The 24,440-nt window shown below is 42.3% G+C and overlaps 1 protein-coding gene across 2 annotated transcripts; it reads left to right on the top strand.

The window, feature by feature from the left end:
- The first annotated feature begins 7,454 nt into the window (after window positions 1–7,454).
- On the top strand, window positions 7,455–21,143 carry NOL7 (nucleolar protein 7). 2 transcript variants are annotated; one of them, XM_075585669.1, is made up of 8 exons: window positions 7,455–7,657; window positions 8,736–8,796; window positions 14,597–14,649; window positions 15,515–15,555; window positions 16,160–16,223; window positions 19,047–19,168; window positions 19,251–19,328; window positions 20,754–21,143. In XM_075585669.1, exons 1-8 carry the CDS (start codon window positions 7,533–7,535, stop codon window positions 20,816–20,818), a joined length of 609 nt encoding a protein of 202 aa, XP_075441784.1. In that variant the 5' UTR covers window positions 7,455–7,532; the 3' UTR covers window positions 20,819–21,143. The 2 variants fall into 2 exon arrangements, with proteins under 2 accessions (XP_075441784.1, XP_075441786.1); XM_075585671.1 differs by lacking the exon at window positions 7,455–7,657 and adding an exon at window positions 7,830–7,861.
- The last annotated feature ends 3,297 nt before the right edge of the window (window positions 21,144–24,440 follow it).

The following is a 24,440-nucleotide window of genomic DNA, read 5'->3' as shown; positions in this document are numbered from 1 at the left end:
TTCTTTCTGTTCAATAACATCATGTATCACCAGATACAAGGAACAGCTATGGGGACCACATGTGCTCCCACCTATGCCAATTTATACCTAGGCTGGTGGGAGGAAACAGTGGTCTTCATAGAGATGCAAGAACGATACACAGAATATGTAGAATTGTGGGTCAGATACATAGATGATATCTTTCTTATCTGGAAGGGTACAGAGGATTTGTTACATGAATTTATTAACATGCTAAATTGTAACTCTCACAACTTGAAATTGACGTCACATGTGGACAGACATAGAGATCTAGAAATTCTACTCTCTATCTCCAGATCTTCTGATGGGCACCTAGAAACCACAATCTTCAGGAAACCCACAGCCACCAACAGCCTTCTAATGGCCAATAGCCACCATCCACAACATATCACCAATAATATACCGATAGGTCAATTTTTGAGATTACGCAGAAACTGCTCCACCACATCTGAGTTCACCAAACAATCTAGGGAAATGTTTCAAAGATTCAAAAAGAGAGGATACAGTAACAAAATATTGAAAAAAGCATACCACAGAGCTCTGACAGAACCAAGATCCAAATTGTTGATAAATAAAAACAAAAAAAGAGAATCAAGAGATGAAACCATTCGGTTCATCTCAACATACAACAATCAATGGCGAGAAGTCAAAAATATCCTTAACACACACTGGCATATCCTCAGAGAGGATACAGACCTGCAAAAAATCCTCAAAGAGTATCCAAGCATCGGCTACAGACGTAGTCAGAATATGAAAGACAGATTAGTGCACAGCCACTTTAAACAAACTCACAAGAAAACTTGGTTAGGCACTAAACCGTGTGGATCATACCCATGCTCGAGGTGCAAAGCATGTATCAACATGCCAGTGACTAAACAGTTCTTTGACTCATCCAATTCCAAAACTTTCCAGATAAAAGACTTCATCAACTGTCTCACGGCGGGTACAATATATTTGATGAACTGCGAATGCGGCCTCAAATATGTTGGAAAAACACACAGACCTCTAAAGACCAGAATTTTGGAGCATATAGGAAATGTACGGAACTCCACTGATACACCAGTGGCCAGACATATAATTGAACATCATAAAGGGGATTCGAGAGTCATGCACTTTTGTGGCATCGAATATGTACCCAGGGACCCTAGAGGGGGTGACTGGGACAAACGACTACTTCAGAAAGAATGTCGTTGGATCTACCAACTCCAGACCCTCTCACCCCTGGGCCTCAACGAGGGTTTCATATATTCACCTTTTATCTAAAATAATATCAAGGTTACCTTACAAAAGGGTACATAGTATCCTACAAAGGTCTGACATGATAGATGTATTCATAATAATGTTGACTGATGAAATCATACTGACCATATAAATTAATCATTCTATTTCAAATTCTATATATTTAGCCATGGTCTATAACTAGAGCATACTCATTACAAATGACAACGAGACATCTGAATACACATTTTTTATTCACTATTATTTATTATCTCCCTCACATGTCATATATTCCAATATGACATATATATACCCCAATAGAATAGAAAATATATATACACCCACTATCATTTTCAGTTAGTGGACACACCATTTTTATAAGTCACAGCAATACTCACGGTCAATGGCACATGATGCGGGACATCTACTCTGAGATTAAATATACCTTAAGTAACTCTGACCTGTATTGACCTTAAGGGCAGGTCTTATTGAAAGATCATTCCTACATCATTTACATACCGTTGCTAACCACTTCCAACTATTTCACTATTTATATAGGTTCATATTCACTATAATTAGCTAATTCCTAGTCACATGTATATTCACATTTTCTAAGAGCATGAAACACAACACCAGAATGTCTTGCAGTTAAATATACCTTAAGTAATTTGGACCTGTATTGACCTTATGGGCAGGTCTCTAGGATAGATCACTCCTACACAAGCTTATACCAGTTTCATTTTACACTAATCATTTCAATATCATGACAATAACATTGCTATACATTTACAATGACCTATAACCATCTACAACAACGGCCCAAAATGTCTTGTAGTTAAATATACCTTAAGTAATTTGGACCTGTATTGACCTTATGGGCAGGTCTTTAGGATAGATCACTCCTACACAAGCTGATACCAGTTTCATCTTACATCATTGATTTCAACATCATAACATTGCTATATGTAGTAGCATTTACAATGACCTATAACCATCTACAATAACCTCAAGACAGTTCACGCACTTCACTAATCTCACATTAATGTTTTATTTCCATCTGTTTGATCACTATCCTAGATACTACTCAAATAATTAGACATCAGACCAACAAATAAGCATATATTCATTACTAACGACTCATTTTAGCAACCAAATAGTATTTCATAATTTCATCAGTCAACTACATCTTCTTGTTCAACCCACTAATATATGTGACCACTGGATGTTCATTCTGAGACACACATTAGTAAGTCTCAATCCTGATATGCTCCATAGTCAACAACTATATTAATGCTATTAAGCCCCACAAGAGGTTAACACTACGGGACATTAGACACTTCGCATAATGGTGAAGTATCCTTCTCATGACCCGATTGGATCTCGGGCAAAAACCACGCCCCCATGACCTAGAGGGGCGGGATATTTTTCCCTATAAATACTCACCGGCATAGTAAGGGAACACACTCCTCCCCTTGAAGAAGCGTGTCAGTCTACGCGAAACGATCGTCGGGACGTGGTGACGTCACGAGTGACGTCATCAGAAGTGGCAGCGTCAGCGAACAGAGACAGCAGCATTTGGGAAGACAGGCTTGTATTGATAGCAGGAGTACAGCGACTTATATGTGTGTGCTAAGTGGCGTTTCCCACAGTGGGGGCTTCCAGCATATAACGGAACACACTAGAGATATTTGAACCTGCAATATCGCTGTTTTAGTCTCCCTGAAACGGAGATAATTGTATTAATTACGGGATGATTACATCCTTAAGCTATCAATATTCCGACTGTCAAACCATTAGTTTTGGCAACACCCGCAAGTAGGGACAACATTGTTTTGTATACAGGCTTACACCAAACGAGCATACCTTGTATGTGTGTGTATCTAAGCGGTTTTGCCCGCAGTGGGGGCTTTCATCATACAATCTGTTGTTCACACGAGATATCAGTATCCACCATATCTCTGCAGGAACAATAATGTATTATACATAGACTTGCATTTAACCAGCATATCCTGCAAGTGTGTCTCAAGTGGTTTTGCCCGCAGTTGGGGGCTTCAATCTTATCGTTCACATTCCATAAAGAGGCATTAGAATCTACCACTGTGTTATTCATTTGATAATACTATACAGTGCCCCTAGACACACTTTTGAACAGTTATCATTGCACCCTTGGATAGAGGTTACCTGTATTTTTGCCAACCTATCAGCATATATATAGAGACCACATCTCTGATAAATACTCCTTCCGCCATTGAAGTTTGAAGGAGCATACTTACCTGCTTGTCCACTAACAGTGATAATCGCTATTTAGACGCCCATGGTGAAACATAGCAATTTACTGCCAATTCACCTAACCACTTCAATACGGGTTTTTTTAACGTTTGAATGTTTTATATGTGTTTTTTAATCTTGATCAACTACAATGAACTAATAAAATTTTATTATTTTTCCTGAACTTACCCGGTCGAGAAGGGCCACACCTTTCTGTTCTATCTTAAGGTATTGATACCGATAGACTATTGTAAGTCTCACCACAGTGTACTAACATTGAGTGCTTATCATATGAGGGAGCCTTTTCTGATCCTTCTGGGATCAACACTGTAATATATTCTATTTTTTCCCTCAAAGCACCTGTTATATATCGCATTTAAGCACCAAATATAACACACGGACGAGCGGTTTATTCACCTTTTCTAAGACACAGTTTGGAAGGCAGATATTGGCAATTTGATTTTCTCGTTAAGGCCTCCAAAATGTTCTCTAGTTGCACTTTGGAAGTTAATTTGCCCCAAAACTCCATATTTACCTGATGTTTGATTGTTAAACGACAGAATCTCGAAAAATGTTCAGCCTTGGTGTTTCTGCGGGTTGCTAGCTATTTATATTACTGCTTTACGGTGACTTATATGAAACTGGTAGTAATGCTTTACGGGAGCATGTCTGGATACATTTCAAGCATATTGAAGAAATAGTTTCAAATGAATAACATGCTAACGTCTTCACTTGGCACTTTGCACAATCACAGACACTGCAGTTTTTTTGTTCTTCCCCTGGTTGTTACTGCTGCAAACCAACACACTTTCTATTGATTTTGGATACCCGTCACATTTTTGTTTTTTTGCTGGGTTGGGATGATGAAGATTAATCACAAGAATTACATTTCAAAAGTAAATGATTTTTTTAAAATTCTGTGCTAGTGCTGCATCTTGTACTTTTGCTGATTTGGTGTTATATTTACAAATGTAATTTCTAAAGCTAATAAACTTGAAACAGTAAATATCTCGGTGTGTGTGGTATATTATAATTACATTTGACATTGGGAGCGCAGTATATATAACGCAAAAGGAAAGAAAAAACCCCCCCGCAATATTAATGTATTTGAATGTATGTGTACAGAACAGTTAGACTCTCCAAAGTAAATATTGAAGTCACTGGGAGGAAGATACAAAAGGGTCAGAGGCCACTCTCTAAACCGGTCACACTACGGGGATCAACCTCTCAAAATCATTCTTTTGGAGAAGGAGCGGCTCAGTGAGTAAAGACACTGACTGGCATTGAGAGTTTGAAGCAGCCTGGTTCAATTCCCAGTGTCAGCTCCTTGTGACCTTGGGCAAGTCACTTAATCTCCCTGTGCCTCAAGCACCAAAACATAGATTGTAAGCTCCACTGGGGGACCTGTGCCAGTAAAATGTCTCTGTAAAGCGCTACGTAAAACTAGCACCGCTATATAAGAACATGCTATTATTATTATTGTGTAGAATCTAAGTACAGGTGTTTAATTTTATTCACCAACCGGATCAAAGTGGAAATCTTTCCAGTCTCTTCTTACCAGATAAACACTGGATGCAGGGTAAGGAATTGTTTCATGTTTTGTGCAAGTCTGTCAGGTGCAGAGTTTCCAACAGCACCATCAGATAGATTTGATTTTGGGAGGTTGATCCCTGTAATGTGACAGGTTTAGATAGTGGCCTCTGACCCTCTTGTATCTTCCACCCAGTGAACTCAATATATACTTTGGTGAGCACTCCAATTGTTCTGGACATATATCTTTTTTTAGTGATGTATCGGGTACCCAGAAATTACCTGGTACCCGGCCACATTTAAAGTACCCGGAACCGGCCCAGGACGCTGGGACTTGGTGCCGGGTAATTTCCGTTCTGCTGTGCTCCCTCGGCCCTCCTCTTGGAGAACGGCAGGAGAAGAGCAGCAGAAGACTTGCCAGCAGCGGAGGGTGAGGAGGACCGTGGTGGAGGGTGAGGAGGACCACGGCAACATCCTGGTGGCGGTGGGAGCAACAGAAGACACCCTTCAGCCGGTAGCAGCAGAGGACAACATCCTTCACAGGTGGTGCTGGTATAAGCGAACTGTATGTGTATTTTGTCCAACAGTGCCTTATGTGCTCAGAATCATATCAATGCACCTTTGCAGCTGTTCAACAATATGCGGTATATGGCAATGCTCAGTCTCTCGTACCTGTTCAGGGTGCGGGCTGGGTGTGGATGATTTACTGTAACAAGGTTGGGTGCCAACTTTTATAAAACATACAGTGCTTTATTGAGCATCTGTTAAAAATGCTTCACAAACATTGACATACTTCACACTTGACTAATATATTGTGGAAAATAATAATATTCTGGACTTCATCCCCTTTGTAGCTCTCCAATATTAGGGAGGACCTGGACTTATCTGGGCTTCATCCCCTCTGAAGCTCTCACTCTGGGTAGGTACTTGGTTTGTTACCCGCAGTAAGGGTTAAACTGGCAGTCTCTTGCATAGAGTTAGTGATGTCCCATATTAAATGGACCTCTAGAATATACTTCGGGTTGCTGAATTAGGAACCCGCGGCTGTGTACCGTATACTTCTTCCATACTTATCCGATCAGGATTGCACTAGGGACCTTCTGGTTGGGCCGATCAAAACACAATCCGGAGTTACTAACACTGAGAACTCCTTACTAACAGCCTGATTCCTTCCGTTCAATAGTGAGAACAATCTCAGACGTATACTACTGGCGCTTAATTAAAGGACACGTTCCTTAACTGAAAACAACAAAGGGTGACAGGATATATCTATACACTTAAATCTATCTACAAGATTAACGTGAGGCCCTCTGCAGGACTCCAAGGGACCTGCTAAATACCTGTCAGTGCAGCAGAAGAGGACCCAAGATGCAAGGTTCTGTGTGTAAGATCATGTGACTAGGCAGTCACTAGATACAATTGGTGCACTGCTAGAGAGAGCAGGGCTCAAAAAGGGGTGTGTCTGTAAGATCATGTTTCAGAAGAGGAAGGGGATGTGACTTTGTAAATGGTTGCTATAGAAACAAAAAACATGTTACGTTATACATTTAAAAAAAGTGTTAAATGCTACAAGTATTTTCTCATAGTACAGAACTGATTTATTATTAAAAATAAAAAATTGGGATATTGCTTGAGCTGCAGCTTTAAAGCAGGGGTGCGCCTTCTCTCCAACCTGCTCGCCCCGACCCCCCCTTCTCTCCGGCATCTCTCTGTGACGTTGCGATTTGACGCAAATTGTGTTGTCGTGGCGACGTGTCAGGAGCAGCCGGAGAGCAGGCAAGAGGCAGGGGCCCCACGCTCTCCCCCGCAATCAATTTAAATGTTGTGGGGAATCTGTGAGTGCGGTGCGCCTCTTGCGCACCCGTCTTAACTCTGTGCCCAGGACATACTTGAAAACGAGAGGTAACGCTCAATGTATTACTTCCTGGTAAAACATTTTATAAATAAAATATACTTCAAGGGCCTTAAGATTTATCATGTTGCCTAAAACGTGTGTTGTGAAGATGCCCTCCTGGTGACCCATCTGTGTCTCTCTTCCCTGCAGTTCCCCTCAGATAACAAAGTGAGCTATTTCTGGTCTCTTCCCTTGCAGAGGAGCTGGTAGCACATGATGAATGCCCAACTGGCACTGAAAGGATTGTAAGAACATACACCTCCCTGGTCTTGTAGCACAGCGCGCAGAGGTGAACACCATTTACATAGCAGGATTGTAACGTTGCTGCATTGCCACACAGGACTGTCCTACTAGAGATGCATTTCAGCCGCAGCCTGCTAATAATGACCAGTCTGTGTCACTGTATGTATTCTCCTGCACACATGGGTGGGAAGCGCTGTGAGTGGCCCTCCCGGACTGCGGGGGGCGCTGTACTGTGCACGGTGCGTTTGCAGTGTGTCCTCTTGCCCTGTGTGTGTGTGTGTGTGTGTCTGTCTATCTGCGCTCCTCCTCTTCCTGCACACAGCTGCAGCACAGACCGGGAGCAGCGGTACAGATCAGCAGCATGGTGAGGCCGGAGCACGCGCTGCAGAGCGAGGAGGAGGATGAGGCGCCCGAGGAGGTGACGTTCCAGAGCGCAAGGACCGAGGCGGAGGAGAGCGCGAGGCAAGCGCTGCAGAGAGATAAGAGGTAACCCCGGTGCGACGCAGCCATCATGTACCACGTGACAGAACCAGACATCCTATACCACGTGACAGAACCAGACATCCTATACCACGTGACAGAACCAGACATCCTATACCACGTGACAGAACAGACATCCTATACCACGTGACAGAACCAGACATCCTATACCACGTGACAGAACCAGAGAGACATGAGAGTTATACCAGGGTATATACAGAGACGAGAGCTAACACATTCATACACCATGTAGTGGGGCCACAGCTGCAGACATTCAGACGGTGACACAAGCATGCCCTGTAACACACTGACACACAATGTCACACTAAAACAGAGGGAGGAGGGGGGAGGGAGACAGAACCACCTGCAGTAACACAATCATACACAGTGTAACTAGAGCAGAGAGTTGTAAAGAGCATGCATGCTACACAATAGTACACAATGAGAGATGCAGTTTCTGAGAGCGCTAGGAGTTATGACACTCGGTGCGTGTGTAGTAAGATTGTAACCCCTCCGGGGCAACGATTGCCTTTCCTGGTGTATTGTAACTTCCTGTACTGTATGTTCTTTTGTAAAGCGCTGAGTACATTGTGGGTGCCATGTAAATGAAGGTATACATACAAGAGGAATAGTATAATACAAAATGAAACACAAGGAGAGAAGGGAAGTTCGGGATGCGACACACTGACCGCCATTTAGAGATCCCGCAGGTAACACAATGACACAGTGCAGCATATATTTTTATTAGTGTGTTTATAGTATTTTTTTGTTATTTTTAAGATGAGCGCAGTGCAGACTTACTTTAAATGGGAGTTCTTGAGGCAATAGGAATAATGTCTGCTCCTCTCTCCATTTTACAGCTCGATAGAATATTTTTTTGCATTTAAAAACAGAATAAACAAAGGTAGCCTTCTGATTTAATCGCAGTAACACAATTAATAATAATTACATATATATGTAATTTGTTTACATTGAAGAATTAAGAGGAGCAGCAATGCAAAATAGGTTCATTCTAGATACTGTCTGTAAAATGTCCTGATTATTATAAGACTGTCATAAGTCATATATATATTTTCCTTTGTAGTGAAAAGGCTTTGCTGAAAGAGAAGAGGAAACACAAGGAGGAGCTGTTTAAAGAGCAAAAGGTATGGGATTTAACTTGCACTTTTGGTTGACACAATGTACATTTACAGTCTGCTACCCTTTTCTTTGGTAATGACTAGTGATGTTTTATTTATTTATAAAAAATGTTTTACCAGGAAGTAATATATTGAGTTACCTCTCGTTTTCAAGCATGTCCTGGGCACAGAGTTATAAAAAATACATGGTTACATTAAAAGAACAGGGTTATACAGTGAATTCACAGACATTTCATGGACAGATAGAGTTGGAAAATTGGGTACAGGGGAAAAAGGGCTGGTGAGTTTCAGATAGAAATAGAGCAGCTTTAACATCACTTTAACATCAACTAACATCAGCAAACGGTTCACACCTTTGGCTGTGCGCCTTTGGGGCAAAGCAGATGCACAGTGGGGTGGGTGGCTGAGATGCAATGCAGCTGTGAACAAAAGCTCTTTGTGTCCTCATGGCTCGTTAACATTCCAGTGGGTGGGGTTGACGTTCCACAGAGAACAAGCAAATGTTAACCCTTAGCACGCTGATGTACCGGGTACCGTGTAATTACCCGATACCCGGCCATATTTTACCTACCCAGCACCAGACCAGGGTGCTGGAACCCAATGTCGAGTACTTCAGCAGCAGAGGACAGCAGCTGGTGGTGGAAGGAGAGGAGGACGTCTTCTGACTTTCTGTGTCTGCCGCTGCTACAGCGCGCTGCTCACTGGCCGTCTTCCTGCTCCGCTCACATGGTCCTTCTCTCCCTACTCCGCTGACGTCCTCCTTCTCTCTCCACCGCCAATGCTGTCCTCCTGGAGGCTGCCGTCCTCCTCTCCCTCCACCGTCGGCTGCTGTCCTTCTCCCCATCCAACCCCAGCGGTCGTCGTCCTCCTCCCTCCGCTGCCGGCTGCTGTCCTATTCTTCCTCTGCCATCCCAAACCTACCTGGCCGGGTGCCTGGATACCCTGTGTTCTTATGGACCCGGTACATTATTTATAAAATATTTTATTTATAAAATATTTTACCAGGAAGTAATACATTGAGAGTTACCTCTCGTTTTCAAGTATGTCCTGGGCACAGAGTAAAATAAATAATACATGGTTACAAGTACAGTTACATAAATGAACAGGTATACATTATATACAAGACATTGCATGCACAGTTAAAGAAAATATATATTATGAGCGTATGAAACAGTTACAGACCAGGTTAAAATGTGAGACAGCCTTAGATTTGAAAGAACTTAAACTGGTGCTGGATGTGAGAGTCTCTGGTAGGTTGTTCCAGTTTTGGGGTGCACGGTAGGAGAAGGAGGAACGTCCGGATACTTTGTTGAGCCTTGGGACCATGAATAGTCTTTTGGAGTCTGATCTCAGGTGATAAGTGCTGCAGGTGGTAGGGGTGAGGAGCTTGTTCAGGTAGCTGGGTAGTTTGCCCATGAAGAATTTAAAGGCAAGACAGGAAAGGTGAACTTTGCGCCTAGACTCTAGTGATGACCAATCTAGTTCTTTGAGCATTTCGCAGTGATGTGTGTTGTAGTTGCATTGGAGAACAAAACGACAAATTGAATTGTAGAGGGTGTCAAGTTTGCTAAGGTGGGTTTGAGGAGCAGAGCCATATACTATGTCTCCATAGTCAATAATTGGCATTAGCATCTGCTGTGCGATACGCTTTCTGACCAGGAGACTTAGGGAGGATTTGTTCCTGTAAAGTACCCCTAGTTTGGCATAGGTCTTGGTTGTCAGGGTATCAATGTGTATCCCGAATGTTAAGTGGGAGTCAAACCATAAGCCCAGGTATTTAAAACTAGTGACAGGTGTTAGGGTGGTGTTAGCGTTGGTTCTAATCAGGAGCTCAGTCACTGGAAGCTTTACAAATTTAGTCTTGGTCCCAAACACCATTGTTACCGTCTTGTCAGTGTTTAAAAACAGTTTGTTTTGGGAAATCCAGTTTTCGAGTCTCAAAAAGTCAGACTGAAGTATGTGTTCAAGTTCAGAGAGGCTATGGCTGTGTGCATATAGGATTGTGTCATCTGCATACATGTGTATTGAGGCTTCCTTACAAGCTGTGGGAAGATCATTAATGAACACTGAGAAGAGTAGGGGCCCCAGAACAGAGCCTTGCGGGACACCACAGGTGATATCCAGGGGGTTGGAGTTAGAGCCTGAGATGGACACATGTTGGTATCTTCCTGATAGGTAGGACTGAAACCAGTTTAAAGCATGTTTCCCTATTCCAGAGCTCTGGAGTTTGTTAAGCAGGCTAACATGATCAACTGTGTCAAAAGCCTTTGCAAAATCTAGGAATATTGCACCAGTGAGTTGTCCCCGTTCCATTCCACACTGGATCTCATTGCAAACTTTTAGCAGGGTAGTTACGGTGGAGTGTTTGGGACGAAATCCAGATTGGAATTGGCTAGGGAAATTTGTCTTGGTGTAGAAATCGCTTAATTGGGAGTGGACACATTTTTTCCATGACTTTGAATAGTACTGTATTGGGAGAAGTGAGATTGGCCTGTAGTTTGAGACAGTGTTTTTGTCCCCACTTTTGAAGATTGGGACAACTCTGGCAGTTTTCCAGGTCTTAGGGATATGGCCTGCAGACAGGATAGAGTTGACTATGGACGCAATTGGTTTGGCAATGGCTGGGGCACCAAGTCGTAGGAACCTAGATTGTAGTAAGTCAGGTCCACATTGGCTGCTTAGTTTTAGTTTGAGGAGCACTTGTGTAATCTCCTCTTCAGATACTGGGCCAAATTGAAAATTGTGGGCAGTGTTGGGAGGGGGTGGGACTGTAGGGATACTCCCAGGATGAGATTCATGTTTGGGGTTTGTGCTGCGTTTCGCTAATAAGTTAGTGGCACACCCCACAAAGTAATCATTGAATGCATTTGCAATATCAGTGGGGTTTGTCAGAGTAATATCCCCCTTAGTGATATTACTTGGTTGTTGATGGTTAGGAGGCTGGAATATATTGTTGATAACCTTCCAGAAGTTAGCTGGGTTTGATGTATTCTGGAGGAGATTGTCAGAGTAATATTGTGCTTTTGCATGCCTTGTTTGCCTTGTGCACATGTTCCGCATGCATCTGTAGTGATTGAGATCCTTGGTAGTGCCAGTTACTTTGTAGCTTTTCCACAAGGCATCTCTGAACTGGTAGAGTGCTATAAGGTCAGGTGTAACCCATGGAAGGTGGGCCCCCCCGTACCCTTATTTTGCGTAGTGGAGCATGGGTATCGCAGAGTTTTAAGAACTCGGATTGGAAATAGTCGAGCGCAGAATCTTTCCTTACACAATACACTATTGCATGGTCACTGAAAATATCAGGAAGGATGCCAGAGGATTGGATTCTGCTGGGGTTTGAGGAGAGAATCCAGTCTAGCAAGGAATGGTTATGCGATTTCAGGTTTATCCGTGTGGGTTGGGAAATGAGTTGTGATAGGTTAAGTGACTTGAGTTGTATCTGGATTTTGTGGTTTTTAGGGTCAAGCCAATTGAAGTTGAAATCCCCAAGAACTAGCAGCTCACTCTTCTCATTCAGAGAGGAAATGGAGCCAAGAAATTGGGTGATATTAGTCAAGGATTGTAGAGGGGCTTTAGGGGGGCGGTAGATGCCAGCAAGCAAGATGGGCTTAGAAAAGGGGAGGCAGATTTTGCCAACTAGAATTTCAAAAGAGGGTGGGCTTGGTGGGCAATTTAACAGTGTAAATTGTAAGGTGTCTGCAATATAAAATAACACCCCTCCTCCTCTCTTTACCTATCTCTCCTAAAAATGGAGTATCCCTGAATGGCGATATTTGCATCAGGGGTTTCAGGGGATAGCCATGTTTCTGTAAGAATGATGGCTTTGGGTTTATGCATAAGGCACCATGCCCTTAGTTCGTCCAGTTTGGGCAGCAGGCTCCGGATGTTTATATGGGCGACAGATAGCCCTTTTTGGAATTTAAAGGTGGAATTCTCAGGGGCATGGGACAGAGCTGAAATGGGAAGACCTGGGTTAGGTTCAATATCACCTGCTAAAGAGAGTAATAGTATGAGTAGAAATTTGGTTAGTTGTTTGGAAGTTGTAGATTTGTGGTGTTTGCCATTTGAGTGAGCAGTGGTTGATGTGCTGGTTTTTAGAGTTCTCCACCAACATTCAGTAGATAGTGCAAGGCTTTTGAGTAGTCCAGGGTGTATGGTGATGTTGGGTGTGGGCCAGGCTGGAGGAGTTTGTAGTGGATAGAGGGAGTAACATCTCCATGAGGCCAGGAGAAAGAAAAAAGTTAACATACATAGCAGGTTCATGATGCCAGAGGTAGGCAGTGCTGCAAGGAGCTGTTGTGAGCAGAGTGAGTGTGAGCAGACTAAACATCAGGTGTGTGCCTGTTCCTTGTCAAATGTTTAGCTGTATTGCAATGCTAGAGTCAGTTCAGGGTTTCAGTGTATTGTGCAGTCAGTTTTGGGAGAGACTGCAGTAAATAAGTTGTAAAGGGGTGGGGGGTTGAAATAGGCAGGTAAGCAAGCATGGGATCATAGTGTGAACTGAATAGCTTACCGTTTGTACATCACTAGTAATGACGCATGATTTCATGATCTAGGTTACATATAGCCTAAGTATGGCATGGGCTGAGAAATACCCTCTTTGTGATCAAGCCAGCTAACATTTCTATAAGGCAGAAATACATAAAACAGCTAGAAGTACGACCGAAAGGGAATAGAAGCGTTGTGTTTCACTGATGCACGGCTCTTCTCTTTAACCCGTGTGGCCGATTTGATTATTTTAGGTTATTTTTAGCAATCGTATTCATACAATGTAACGTCGGGGGTGCTCACCTGTGGCTGGGTTGAGCAGCAGAAGGCTTTTTTTTCCAGCCATGAGTATAGAGAAGTTGGGCTATTGTATTGTCAGAGTAGATATAACTGCAAGGAGATGACTGAGCTACTCCTGAATATGTTTTCTATTCTGGCAAATAAGAGCTAATTTAGAGATGTATGGAATAAATCTCGATTTGTAGTGGCAGAAAATAAGGTAGTTAAGGCTGCACTTTGGATATGTTACTAATCAAGAGCACCTTGCTTTGGGTGTTGTATAGCTCAAACACTGGTGCTTATTTGGGCTGTGAACTTGTATCTTACTTGAGGTAACCATATCAATCCCAGCGTTGGGTATAGTTGAAACTCAAAAAAACACAAAATGATGGAAGCTCCAATAAAATTAACACGTTAAAACAAGAGGTTTAAAAGTTGTCCATTAAATACGATGTTTCAGTTCCAAAGGGACCTTTCTCAGGAACCGTATTCCTTATTGATCCACATTACAACTCTAGGCAGAACCAACTGTGCTGAGCATTGCAGACACCTACAGGGTTGGGAAAGGAGCTTGGACACCCTACCAGGCAGCTGCTAGTGTCCTGGTGCTGTGCTTTGTGTGTCCACTTAACAAGAACACGTGTTTGCATTGCTGGCATTGTTGTATTATAGATCAGGGGTGCGCAAACTTTTGCAGCTGCGGCTCCCCTGGTGCTCGCACCTCAGTGAACGCCGTCAAATGACCCCGTTGTGTCATTTGACGCTGCGTTGCCATGGCGACACGTGAACAGCCGTCTGAATCTCGGAAAGTAATAGGTTGCAGTGACCTCACGCGGCATTTAAATGAAATGCCGTGGGGAACAGCGCAGGGCCTCTGCAACCATCGCGCCCCCCTACAATAATCTCCCGTGCCCCCCCCAGTTTGCGCACCCGTTATAGATACATATTTTCTATTTGTTTCGTAGTAGTTTGATGTAAATAGTTTTGTAGCTGTGTTTGGATTTACAGACTGACCCTGCCTTATTCTATCCTGTTGTAGAAACGAAAGCTACTGTCGGAAGACGTCCTACAGACTGTCGCAGCTCTAAAACCGTAAAGCACCATGTCTCATTTCCTCTCCCCTTCTATTTATTCGTCTAACCCCCAGTGGTGCATGTAGGCCAAGGATCACAAATAATTTTACATGTCCATCCAATCGCCTTCCACCCAGTCTCCTCCCGTGGTCCTACCCAGACCCATGACTCCCACTTCTTTGATCTTGCTCTGTACGTCCACAATGATAAATGACGATAGAATCTCTTCTGTCGCTCTTCCTGCCCTTCTAATATGTCGCATTGCATCTTTGACATCAATGGGTGGGGGAATTTTATGTATCCGCGTTGGCCCTACATGGCACAGAGAATTGTGGCGGTTGACTTTTCGATGCTCCGCTGTGATTGACCGCATACCCCGCACAGTACACAGGGCAATTTTAATTGGCTTCGGCTGTAGGTTGAGCACCCTGGTCCAACACTTCCACTTATTTTTTGTGATTAGTAGCCCCAAGAAAGCTGTGTGGTACTGTAAAAAATGATGGCCTTTTATCGGTGAGAACCAACAGCTTTGTCAGGTTCTCCCATTCCCAGAGTGCCACCGTTTGTTTATCTGAATTTTACATTACCTATTTTGGAGGTATTATTTTTTTTACACTTTTTCTGGAGATCACAACCTTTAAGATGTCTTTCTCTTTTCAAATCGGCCCCTATCCCATTGCTTGGCAAAGTTATGCTTCTGTGAATGGTGCTTTGGACTTTGTTATTTTAACCCCTTTGCTGCCAAACGGGATAGCAGCACATTGCACAGCAATGGGAATTTTGTTTGAATTGTGACCTTAACATAGTTTTTGTCTTAAAATCCATGTGTGTGTGTGGGCTCTGTTGTTGATTTTCTCAGCAGAACTCATTTTTTTTTCTTTTAGGGGAGACAGATCAGATGATCAAGATGCACTAAAAGAAAAAGGTACCAGTATTCATCTCGCTCTTTAAATGTTCATCTGCTTTTTGCTTGAGGTCAAATAAGGACATTTGCAAATCTGAAGGTTTTAAAGCTCTGTATAATACCTCCACATAATCCAAAAAGAAAGGATTATCAGATCCTCACTGGTGGACTAGTTCATAAAACTTCAGTTTGATAGCTAGACAGTCAACACTGTTGGCATTCAGCATACAGCATGCATGTAAGTTTATATTTTAAATTGTACAGTGACAGTGTCAACCTGGAGGTAAATCTGCAAGAAAAGACCAAAGCTTTTGCACAGCTCCAGAATTGTGGTGATCTGGTGAAATGTAAAGGGTGCCTGGCATATTTACAGTTACTCTCTCACTTCTGTTTTAGAGAAACACTGCTTTAATGTTATGCTCCTTTTAGGCACAGTATTGCTGTTTTATTAAATACCTCTTGAACCAATGCCTACTTCCAAACAACCCCTGCAAGCTCAGACCCCAAACCCACCACACCATATATACTTGTATATAGTGGTGTTCTGTGTTGTGTAGTAGAACGTTTTGTGTACAGTACCTGGCTGCCGTGTCTGGTAAACTTAAAAGCATTCCTCTTATTATAGGCGTTGGAGGGCGGAAGCGACGCGGCCCGAAAAGGCATGCGAAGAAGCTGCTTCCCCGATCCAGGTACTAAAAACTGGGGATAATTCAACTTAGATTGTTTTGGAAGCCAGTTAGTTTTGGTAGCTTGTGTTGCTGCTCGTAAAAGCTTTTTTTTTTTTTTTTTTTAAATGAACGTGCATGACATTCTTTGTAAATATACTTTGTACATTTAAGTGTACAAGTAGCTGCGGCCAAACGTCCTAGACCAGCTGCCTGGTGAGGTGGAGCAAATGTCTTGCCCCCTTCCATATCCCCCTCCCCAGTGCAGTGTGACTCGTTTTGCAGTCACTGATTGCATCTCCTCACCATGCCTTCCCACCCAAAAACTCTCCTACTACCTGCTCGCCTTCTGTTCCTGCTATGTGATGACATATATCCAATGCCCGGACCAACAAACATACCCATCGTATCCCGTCACCGTGTCTGTTTCATAACTTCCTCTCTCCACAAGCCCCTATTTACATTTCCAATCTAATTGCCAAGTACTCTGCTACACACGGCCTCCGCTCGGCTCATAACCTACTGCTCTAGAGCTGCGCCATCCGACTCTCCCCTGCGCCTTCCACACTTCCAAATGTCCCTTCAAAACCCACTTTTATAAAGGCGTCTGCCCAGTACTCTGCTGACAAGCCCGTGAATAATACCATACAGAGTGGCCTTGTACCCAACCTATTCTGGTGTCATCCCTCTCCCAGGAAGCTTACAATCTAAAAGGAATGGAACAGGGACCTCATTACATATACATACAGGTTAAAATGGAATGAAATTATGTTTTTCTTCTTGTCCTTACCCCCCACATTGTACTGCGCTACGGAATATGTGGGGCGCCATATAAATAAGACAAATACTTCTTTACAGCAGAGGCTGCCAAGCGGACATAGGGCCTTTTTCAATAAAAATAATTTAAGAAAAATGTAGGTGATAACATGGAGCTCACTTTCAAGATTGGTCATTTGTTGGGAAAACTGCACTTTTAACACTGGTTTTCTTTCTAAATATTTTTTTTTGCCACCTTTCCCCCCCCCCTTATCAGCACTGAATCATTATATTCCGAGCTGTGATGCAGACACATCGCCCCGTTTCTGCAGCTTTGGCGATTGGTGTAAACGAGGCGTTTCACCTCGGAACATGTGCTGCTCCCTGAGATACAGCCCTTCGTAGGGGGAGCCTGTACCAGCTCCGCAGGTTTAAATGTCCCGGTCACAGGGGCCAATAGGAAAACGCAAGGGGGCCCGCGTCACAAGCAACGTTTAAGCCACATTTCGATAGCCCAGCCTGAGCTGCTACTGGCACCCCTTACGGAGGGAAGTATCTCGGGAAGCAAGGGGTCCTCGGAGCTGAGATTAACGTGGTTCAGCTCCGGAGACCCCTGGCTTCAAACCTATAACTCTACAAAAAGGGAAGCAGGGTTGCTGCTTTAAAGCATCTGTCCGTCAGACGCCCTGTGTGGGGTTTTTTCCCTGTAATGTTCATATCTGTTCATCACAACTTTTTTTTTTTTTTTTTCATTTTTAAATTCAAAATCACCATCTGTGGCGCCTGAAGTTACCATTGTAACTTTCAGACTGCACTGGGCTCTGGGAAGAGCTCCATTTTAACCTCCCGGTCTTTAAATGGTACCTACGGTGGGATCCTAGGGAGCTGATCTGCAGTCCCCTGCTCTCTTTGGGACCCTTCAATGTCCGGGATAAACATAGCCCCTCAATGACATCACAGGTTTCTATTGGCTCCCAGGTGTGTGTGACCTAAGGCCGCGATTATAGTGCGGGCGCCGCCGAATCAAATACCTAGTGTTTAATGATGCTGCGCATAGGTGCGACAGAGCAGCTGTATCCAGAGGCGACAAAGTAATTGAGGCCTAAGGAGCCTTTTGTAAGGCAGGTATTCTCCACAGATGGGTGACAACCGCAAACATCCCCGGATCAGCTTGTGATCTTTAAATAGACTGACTCTTGGACCAGGGCTCTTCGGCTGGGGGCCCATGTGTCCCCACAGAGCCCATATGTAGCCCTGGCACTGTGCTTCTGCTAATTTCATACCAAATTGCTTAGGCTGCTAAGTGCTTCTTTTCATGCGGAAACGTACTTGTAAGTTAATGTAATGTGAATAGATATGGTACCGGTGTTATAAATACTTGCTAAAAAAAAAAAGTTTAAATATAATCACTTTCAAATCTTTGTATCTAAAATTACAATACAACAAGCTTGTGACCCCTCTACACCTGAAGGTTTTCTGAGCCCTGTCCTTTTCGGAGAACTCGTTGAAGAGCCCTGTCTTAGGCTGGTTCTATAGTGCGGCCGCGCGCACGGCAGTGATAGATGGCTGAGGTTAGTCAGCCCTTCTATACAAGGGCCGCGGGGAAGACGGGGAAAATCATCTTTTCGCGCTGCTACTGTGTGTGTGTGTGTGTGTGTGTGTGTGTGTGTGTGTGTGTGTGTGTGTGTGTGTGTGTGTGTGTGTGTGTGTGTGTGTGTGTGTGTGTGTGTCTCTCTGCACAAATTTAATAAATATTTTATTTTTACCAATATTTTTTTTTTTTAAATAAATAAAACACACACACACACACACCATGCGGCACGTGAACGCGCCTTCGAACAGGCACCCGTGCCCTGGCGCACACTCTATATAACAGCCCTTAGGCTTTTATCCAATATGCCGTAAAGATGGATTTCTAATATTGCATTTCAAATTTAAACAGAATAAGTAAAAAAAAAAATCCATGTGAATACAATTGTATTTACTGTGTCATTGATGTTCCATGCCATAAACCAATCACCCTCCTATCCCGAGAGAAAATAAATGTTGATCTCCCACAATAAACAATCTTGCTATTCTTCCATTTCACAGACTGCAGGATAATTATAGTGTAGTCCAACTGCAACATTACAGCCTGATGAATTTACAGCAGCAGAAGGCCAAGGCGTTCATTCAGAATAAGTTATATGGAGCCCACAGGAAGAGAACAACAGGTGAACAACTGTGTTTTCAGTCTGCCTTCTGTTCGCTGCTTATACAAAGCGTCACTAACAATGTGTTTGTTTTTTTGCACAGCCAATGAATTTTTTTCCATTTCAAGCAAAAAAGGTGTGGTTAAAAAGGCTGCAGTCAAGTTTACGGACAACTCTTGGGGTATGTACAGTATTTTGAAATGATTTGCTGCTGGGTGGGCTTGCTGATTAGTGTGGCAGTGAGGCAGCTATTTCTACTGTGTATGATATTTATAGGATTTGCAGTGAGATTCAGTGGCAAAGAAACAAGTGATGGACCAAATGTCATTCTTTTGTCTACATCTTTGCAATTCTACTATAAAGAGTCACAGGCCTCTGTAGTATGAATGATTAAGGTGTACTGTTCATTGCCTTTTTGTTTTAAAAACACTAGTATTTCTTTTGGATATCTTCATATTTCAGAAACTAATTGAATGTTGGTGTGGGTGCAATATTTTTGTAAGCAAGTTACTGATCTATAATAGTGGGGAATTTGGCTGTGGATGTGGATTTTCTTTGTTCTTTGAAATTTGCAATTGTGACAAGAAAATAAATCTATTAAACAGCGCAAAATAAATTGTGAATACAATGTTATGAAAAATAAACTTGATAAGTGAGTAAATCCTAACTTTCCCTGCTGTTGCGGTTGTCTCTCACCCCGAGAGAAATGTGCAAAGTGCATAAAAATCACCTGTAGCACATGGGTAATTTTGTTTCTTTTCCTCAAGGTTTTCAAATGTGCAATTCACAATATAAAAATCACTATAATAAAAGGTCATATTGTATGTGACCGCTCTGGGATTATAGAAGTTGGCTATGATTGACATGTGCGTGGCATACTTGAAATGTCAATGTCTTTTCGTGTAAATATCTTATTGGGCGGACTGAGCAAACTACGTTAATTTACATGTAATGAATACTTCACAATTGGCCAATATTCTAAATCATTCTTTGTCTTGTTACATACATACATAGTGTTGCATGTCCCTCAGGCAGTGAAGGGTTTTTGATGTAAAGGGTAACTGTGGTATTTTTGAGTTGTTTGCTTAAGGCAGCACTACAGGTTGTATTGCTTGCTTTATTTGTTATTTCTTTATATTACAGGTTTGAAGCTGTGGGTCTCTGGAGTTGAACCCTGTTAATTTAATCTTGGTGCACCCTCTGCTTCCAGAGGGTTACCTCTGTAGGGGTTGGCGGTATCTCTGCAGTTTAACGGTTCTAATGGCCCGAGGGACATTTAAAGTTGCCGTTTTGTTAGGCACACAGTTTTCTGACTGCACAGAGATACCAGCACCCCATACAGAAGTAAGTACTGTATCTCTGGAAGCAGGGGGTACGACGATTAAATGAATGGGGTTCAGCTCCTGAAACCTTCTGCTATAACAAAAAAAGCCAACAATCCAACCTGTAGTGCTGCAATCCCTTTGCTGCCAGAGGGACCGGCACCCAATTGCTTTGCCAAACTTGTGTGGAATCTTCTCTGTGTGCTTGCTACTCAACACCATCATCATGTTTTTGTTTGCAGAGAAAACCTGCAAAATTGTAATAATGGTATTTTTCCTCCTAGAGAAAGCAAAGAAAAAGAAAGCCAAGAAGTTCAACCTTCGTTGGGCACACAAAGATAAACTGTAACTGTGATACCAACAGGAAAAGATGGTCTACCAAACAAGTTACACACACCACTCGGATTTTGAGCTATGTCACTGTATGGCACCTGTAAGGATGCAGTGAACATGTACATATTTTTACTGTATGGAATTCACATGCATGTATTTTTTTTCATATACTTTGACCTTCCTCTTGCTGGAATAAATGATTATTTTGTTAAGAAAAACCCATGTGTAAATAGTCAGAAATAAATCTTTATTGGTTTTCTAACTAATAGTTAAAACACATGCTGCTGAGTAATTTGTAACTAAATGGTGGTCTCTATTGTGAATTAAATATACTAACAGTACTGAGACTGGAATCTCCTCTTTTTAAAAAACAAATATATATTTATATGTATTTTGTGTGTAGAAGTATTGGGGGAGGCAAATTCACTCACAGGTTACAATAGAGAGACCCTGAAAACTGCCAGCAACCGTTTTCATCCTCCAAGGCAAGTGATCTGTTCTTGAAGAGCACTAGATGTGCATCGTAGAAGTGCTTCTTCCAGGTGACCTAACCAGTGGTGTGCACACGTTTTGAGAGACAGGCTAAGGCTAAGCGGTTTAGCACAGTCTGGCAGATGAACTGCTCAAGGCAGCTGTGATTCCTATCTCTTGTCCAATCTGCAGACAGTCAAGGATTCGGGCCTCTCTGGGGAATGTGTGGCTCTCATCCAGAATTGTTATGAGCCGCTTAGGACCACGATTATGATTTTAACACGTCTGTACCAATCCTGACACTGAACGGCATCATGGTAGTGTGTGTAAAAATGTATTCACTGAAGTGACCGCTCTTAATACCACTTACTACAAGATAATTGCAGAGTAATTTATTGTAAATACCGCTGTCAGGGAAGGGATTTTAACATGGGCGAATAGGATGTAAAGAGACTACCTGCTAGAATGAGGCCCATTTGTGAAACATTTTAATTGCTATCATTCTTATGGCTTTGTCTACTTTTAGTTGTTTGTTATGAGAGGGTTAAGTAGAGAAGCACACATTTTTGGCACTGAAAAGCTAACCGCTAATTTCACATGTTTTGGTTTCCACTAAAAAAAAAAGCTTGCTTTTTTTCAAACTCAAAGTTTATAACAAGTTCACTTGTATGTATGTTTGTCTTTATATAGCGCCATTAATATACAGACATACCCCAGTTTAAGGACACTCACTTTAAGTACACTCGCGAGTAAAGACATGTCGCCAATAGGCAAACGGCAGCTCACGCATGCGCCTGTCAGCACGTCCTGAACAACAATACCAGCTCCCTACCTGTACCGAAGCCGTGCGCAAGCGGGGAGACTATAGAGCCTGATACAAATGCGTTATTTACATCAGTTATGCATGTATATGATGATTGCAGTACAGTACATGCATCGATAAGTGGGAAAAGGCAGTGCTTCACTTTAAGTACATTTTGACTTTACATACATGCTCCGGTCCCATTGCGTACGTTAATGCGGGGTATGCCTGTACATAGCGCTTCACACTGTAAAAATGCAGTTATGGAAGCCCGAGCGTCTTTCTGAAGACCAGTAAATACAACTGTGTAACAGTGCAGGACCTTTTTATTAGGAGTCAAACAAAAATATATTTCCAATGATTAAAGTGGCACTCACACATAGCAGGCAAATATGATTTAAAAAGATAATGTGTCAATGTTTGCAATTTCAAAGAAAAGAGGCTTGTGGTTTTATTTATAATGTGACTTCACATTCAAACGGATAAAGACATGACGAGGTAATGTATACGACTAACCAATATAAAAGCAAATTAAAGTATCTTTTGGTAAATGCGTTAGAAAATATCATTATAATTGGAGAATGGTGGCCATTTTGTGCACTCTTTCAGTGTCAAATAACTATTGCCAGATTCCACCAAAACCTACAACAGCAAAAATAGATTAATTCACTGAAGGATTCTGTTCATACGTAGATTGTACTCAAAATATGTCAAATGTTACTAGATCACAAGTGAGCCCATACAAAAACATATTTGAATCTAACATGAGTCTTATTTGAGATATTCAGGCTGTGTACTCGAGCATTAGTCACTGTGATGACTTTAGTGCAGTCTAGACATACCCCAAGTAAGAGGATTTACCCTGGGAACAAAAGAGGTTTATTCTCTTTAATAACCATGGGCACAAACTTTGCCCAGTTCTATCTTGACCTTTTAATGGAATTATTGAAAAGACAACTGAAAATACAGTCCTATAGGCAAGCCCCTGCCAGCTGTAGCATAGTCAAGAAAGCTGTACCTTAGGCGGAGTCCCCGGTGGTGCTGAGCGCGCTCCAAGCATGAGCGGTGGGCACTGTGGGTAGTTGAGCACGCTGGTAAGGATATTTTTTTTTGTTAACCTAAGCACCAAGCGTGTGTGCACGCACTTGGGGACTTACATACTTCTATATATGTAAGTAAGCGCCGCCCGCTAAGCGCTAGCGGGGACGTAGCCTTATTGGCAATTTATTACATTCAAATTAGATTGAACTAGTAATCGGGAATAAAAGGAAAAAAACAGTATGTGACCTTTTATTGGACCAATAATGGTTAAAAGGGGAAATCTGTCCCAGGACCAAAGTTAACTAATTCCAGTGACATGTTTAAAAGGGGTCTCATCATTGTGATTTCTTTTTCTTTTAACCCTAATCTGATACCTATAAGTATTTGTATTTATTTTGTAAAGTTTAGACTTGGGAGGGGTTTGATTTTGTCTGGTTGATCCCTTACTGTATGATCAACAAGTTATTGTACAGCCAGAGTCCCCCCTCTCCACCTCCCCTTATCTTTATTGGGTAAAGAAAACACGTGACTGACAAACACTTCACCATTCAGAGGCCCCTAAGAAATTTAACTGGCCGACTATGTGAAATTGTACCTTTAAGTATACAAACTTTTAAACCTCATGGTCCTTGTTTGGTGCTACAGTGACCGAAAAGACTTTGATAAAGATGCTAATAACCTCCTCAGCGGGTTATTGAGATGGGGGATACAAAAAAGATCTATACGAAGGCTGACACCCCCAAATGTAGTTTAGATTATAGCCTAGACCAGGGGTCGGCAACCTGCGGCTCTCTCCAGGTTGCTGACCCCCAGGTGCTGCCTCTCTCCCTCATTGTCCTGCCGGCGGCTGTGGTGTATGTGTACAGTATTTGTCTGAAAAAGACAACAGAAGCAGGATCTCTTCCAGCAGTAGCAGAACAAAATAGCTCTAGTCTTTTTGTAACAGATTTTCCTTTATTTTAGTACAATGTTTCTGGTCCATCACCTGATGAAAGGTCTGTGTTGCACCTGAAACGTTGTGTTTCTCCCTTGTTCCTAAAATAAACGTAAATCTGTCACAAAGACTGTAAATAGAACTTTTCTGTTCTATTACTGCTGGACGAGATTCTGCTTCTGTTTCTTTATATATGAGAGAAATCAGTAGGGACTCTTACTAACTTTGCACACATTTTGATTTTATGATCTATTTGTTGCACAAGTGTTTCTTTTAATGTGATAGGAATTTTACTGCTAACGACCTGAAATACCATTCTACATAACCCTCAGATTGTGCAGATTGTGCTCATGTGTTTGAAAATAAATCACTATTTATTATTAAAAGTTA

The sequence above is a fragment of the Ascaphus truei genome, chromosome 2 (genome assembly GCF_040206685.1).
Source record: "Ascaphus truei isolate aAscTru1 chromosome 2, aAscTru1.hap1, whole genome shotgun sequence".
In the NCBI taxonomy this organism is placed as follows: domain Eukaryota; kingdom Metazoa; phylum Chordata; class Amphibia; order Anura; family Ascaphidae; genus Ascaphus; species Ascaphus truei.
Note: the sequence above shows the minus strand (reverse complement) of the source record. Positions and strands in the feature narration are given on the sequence as shown.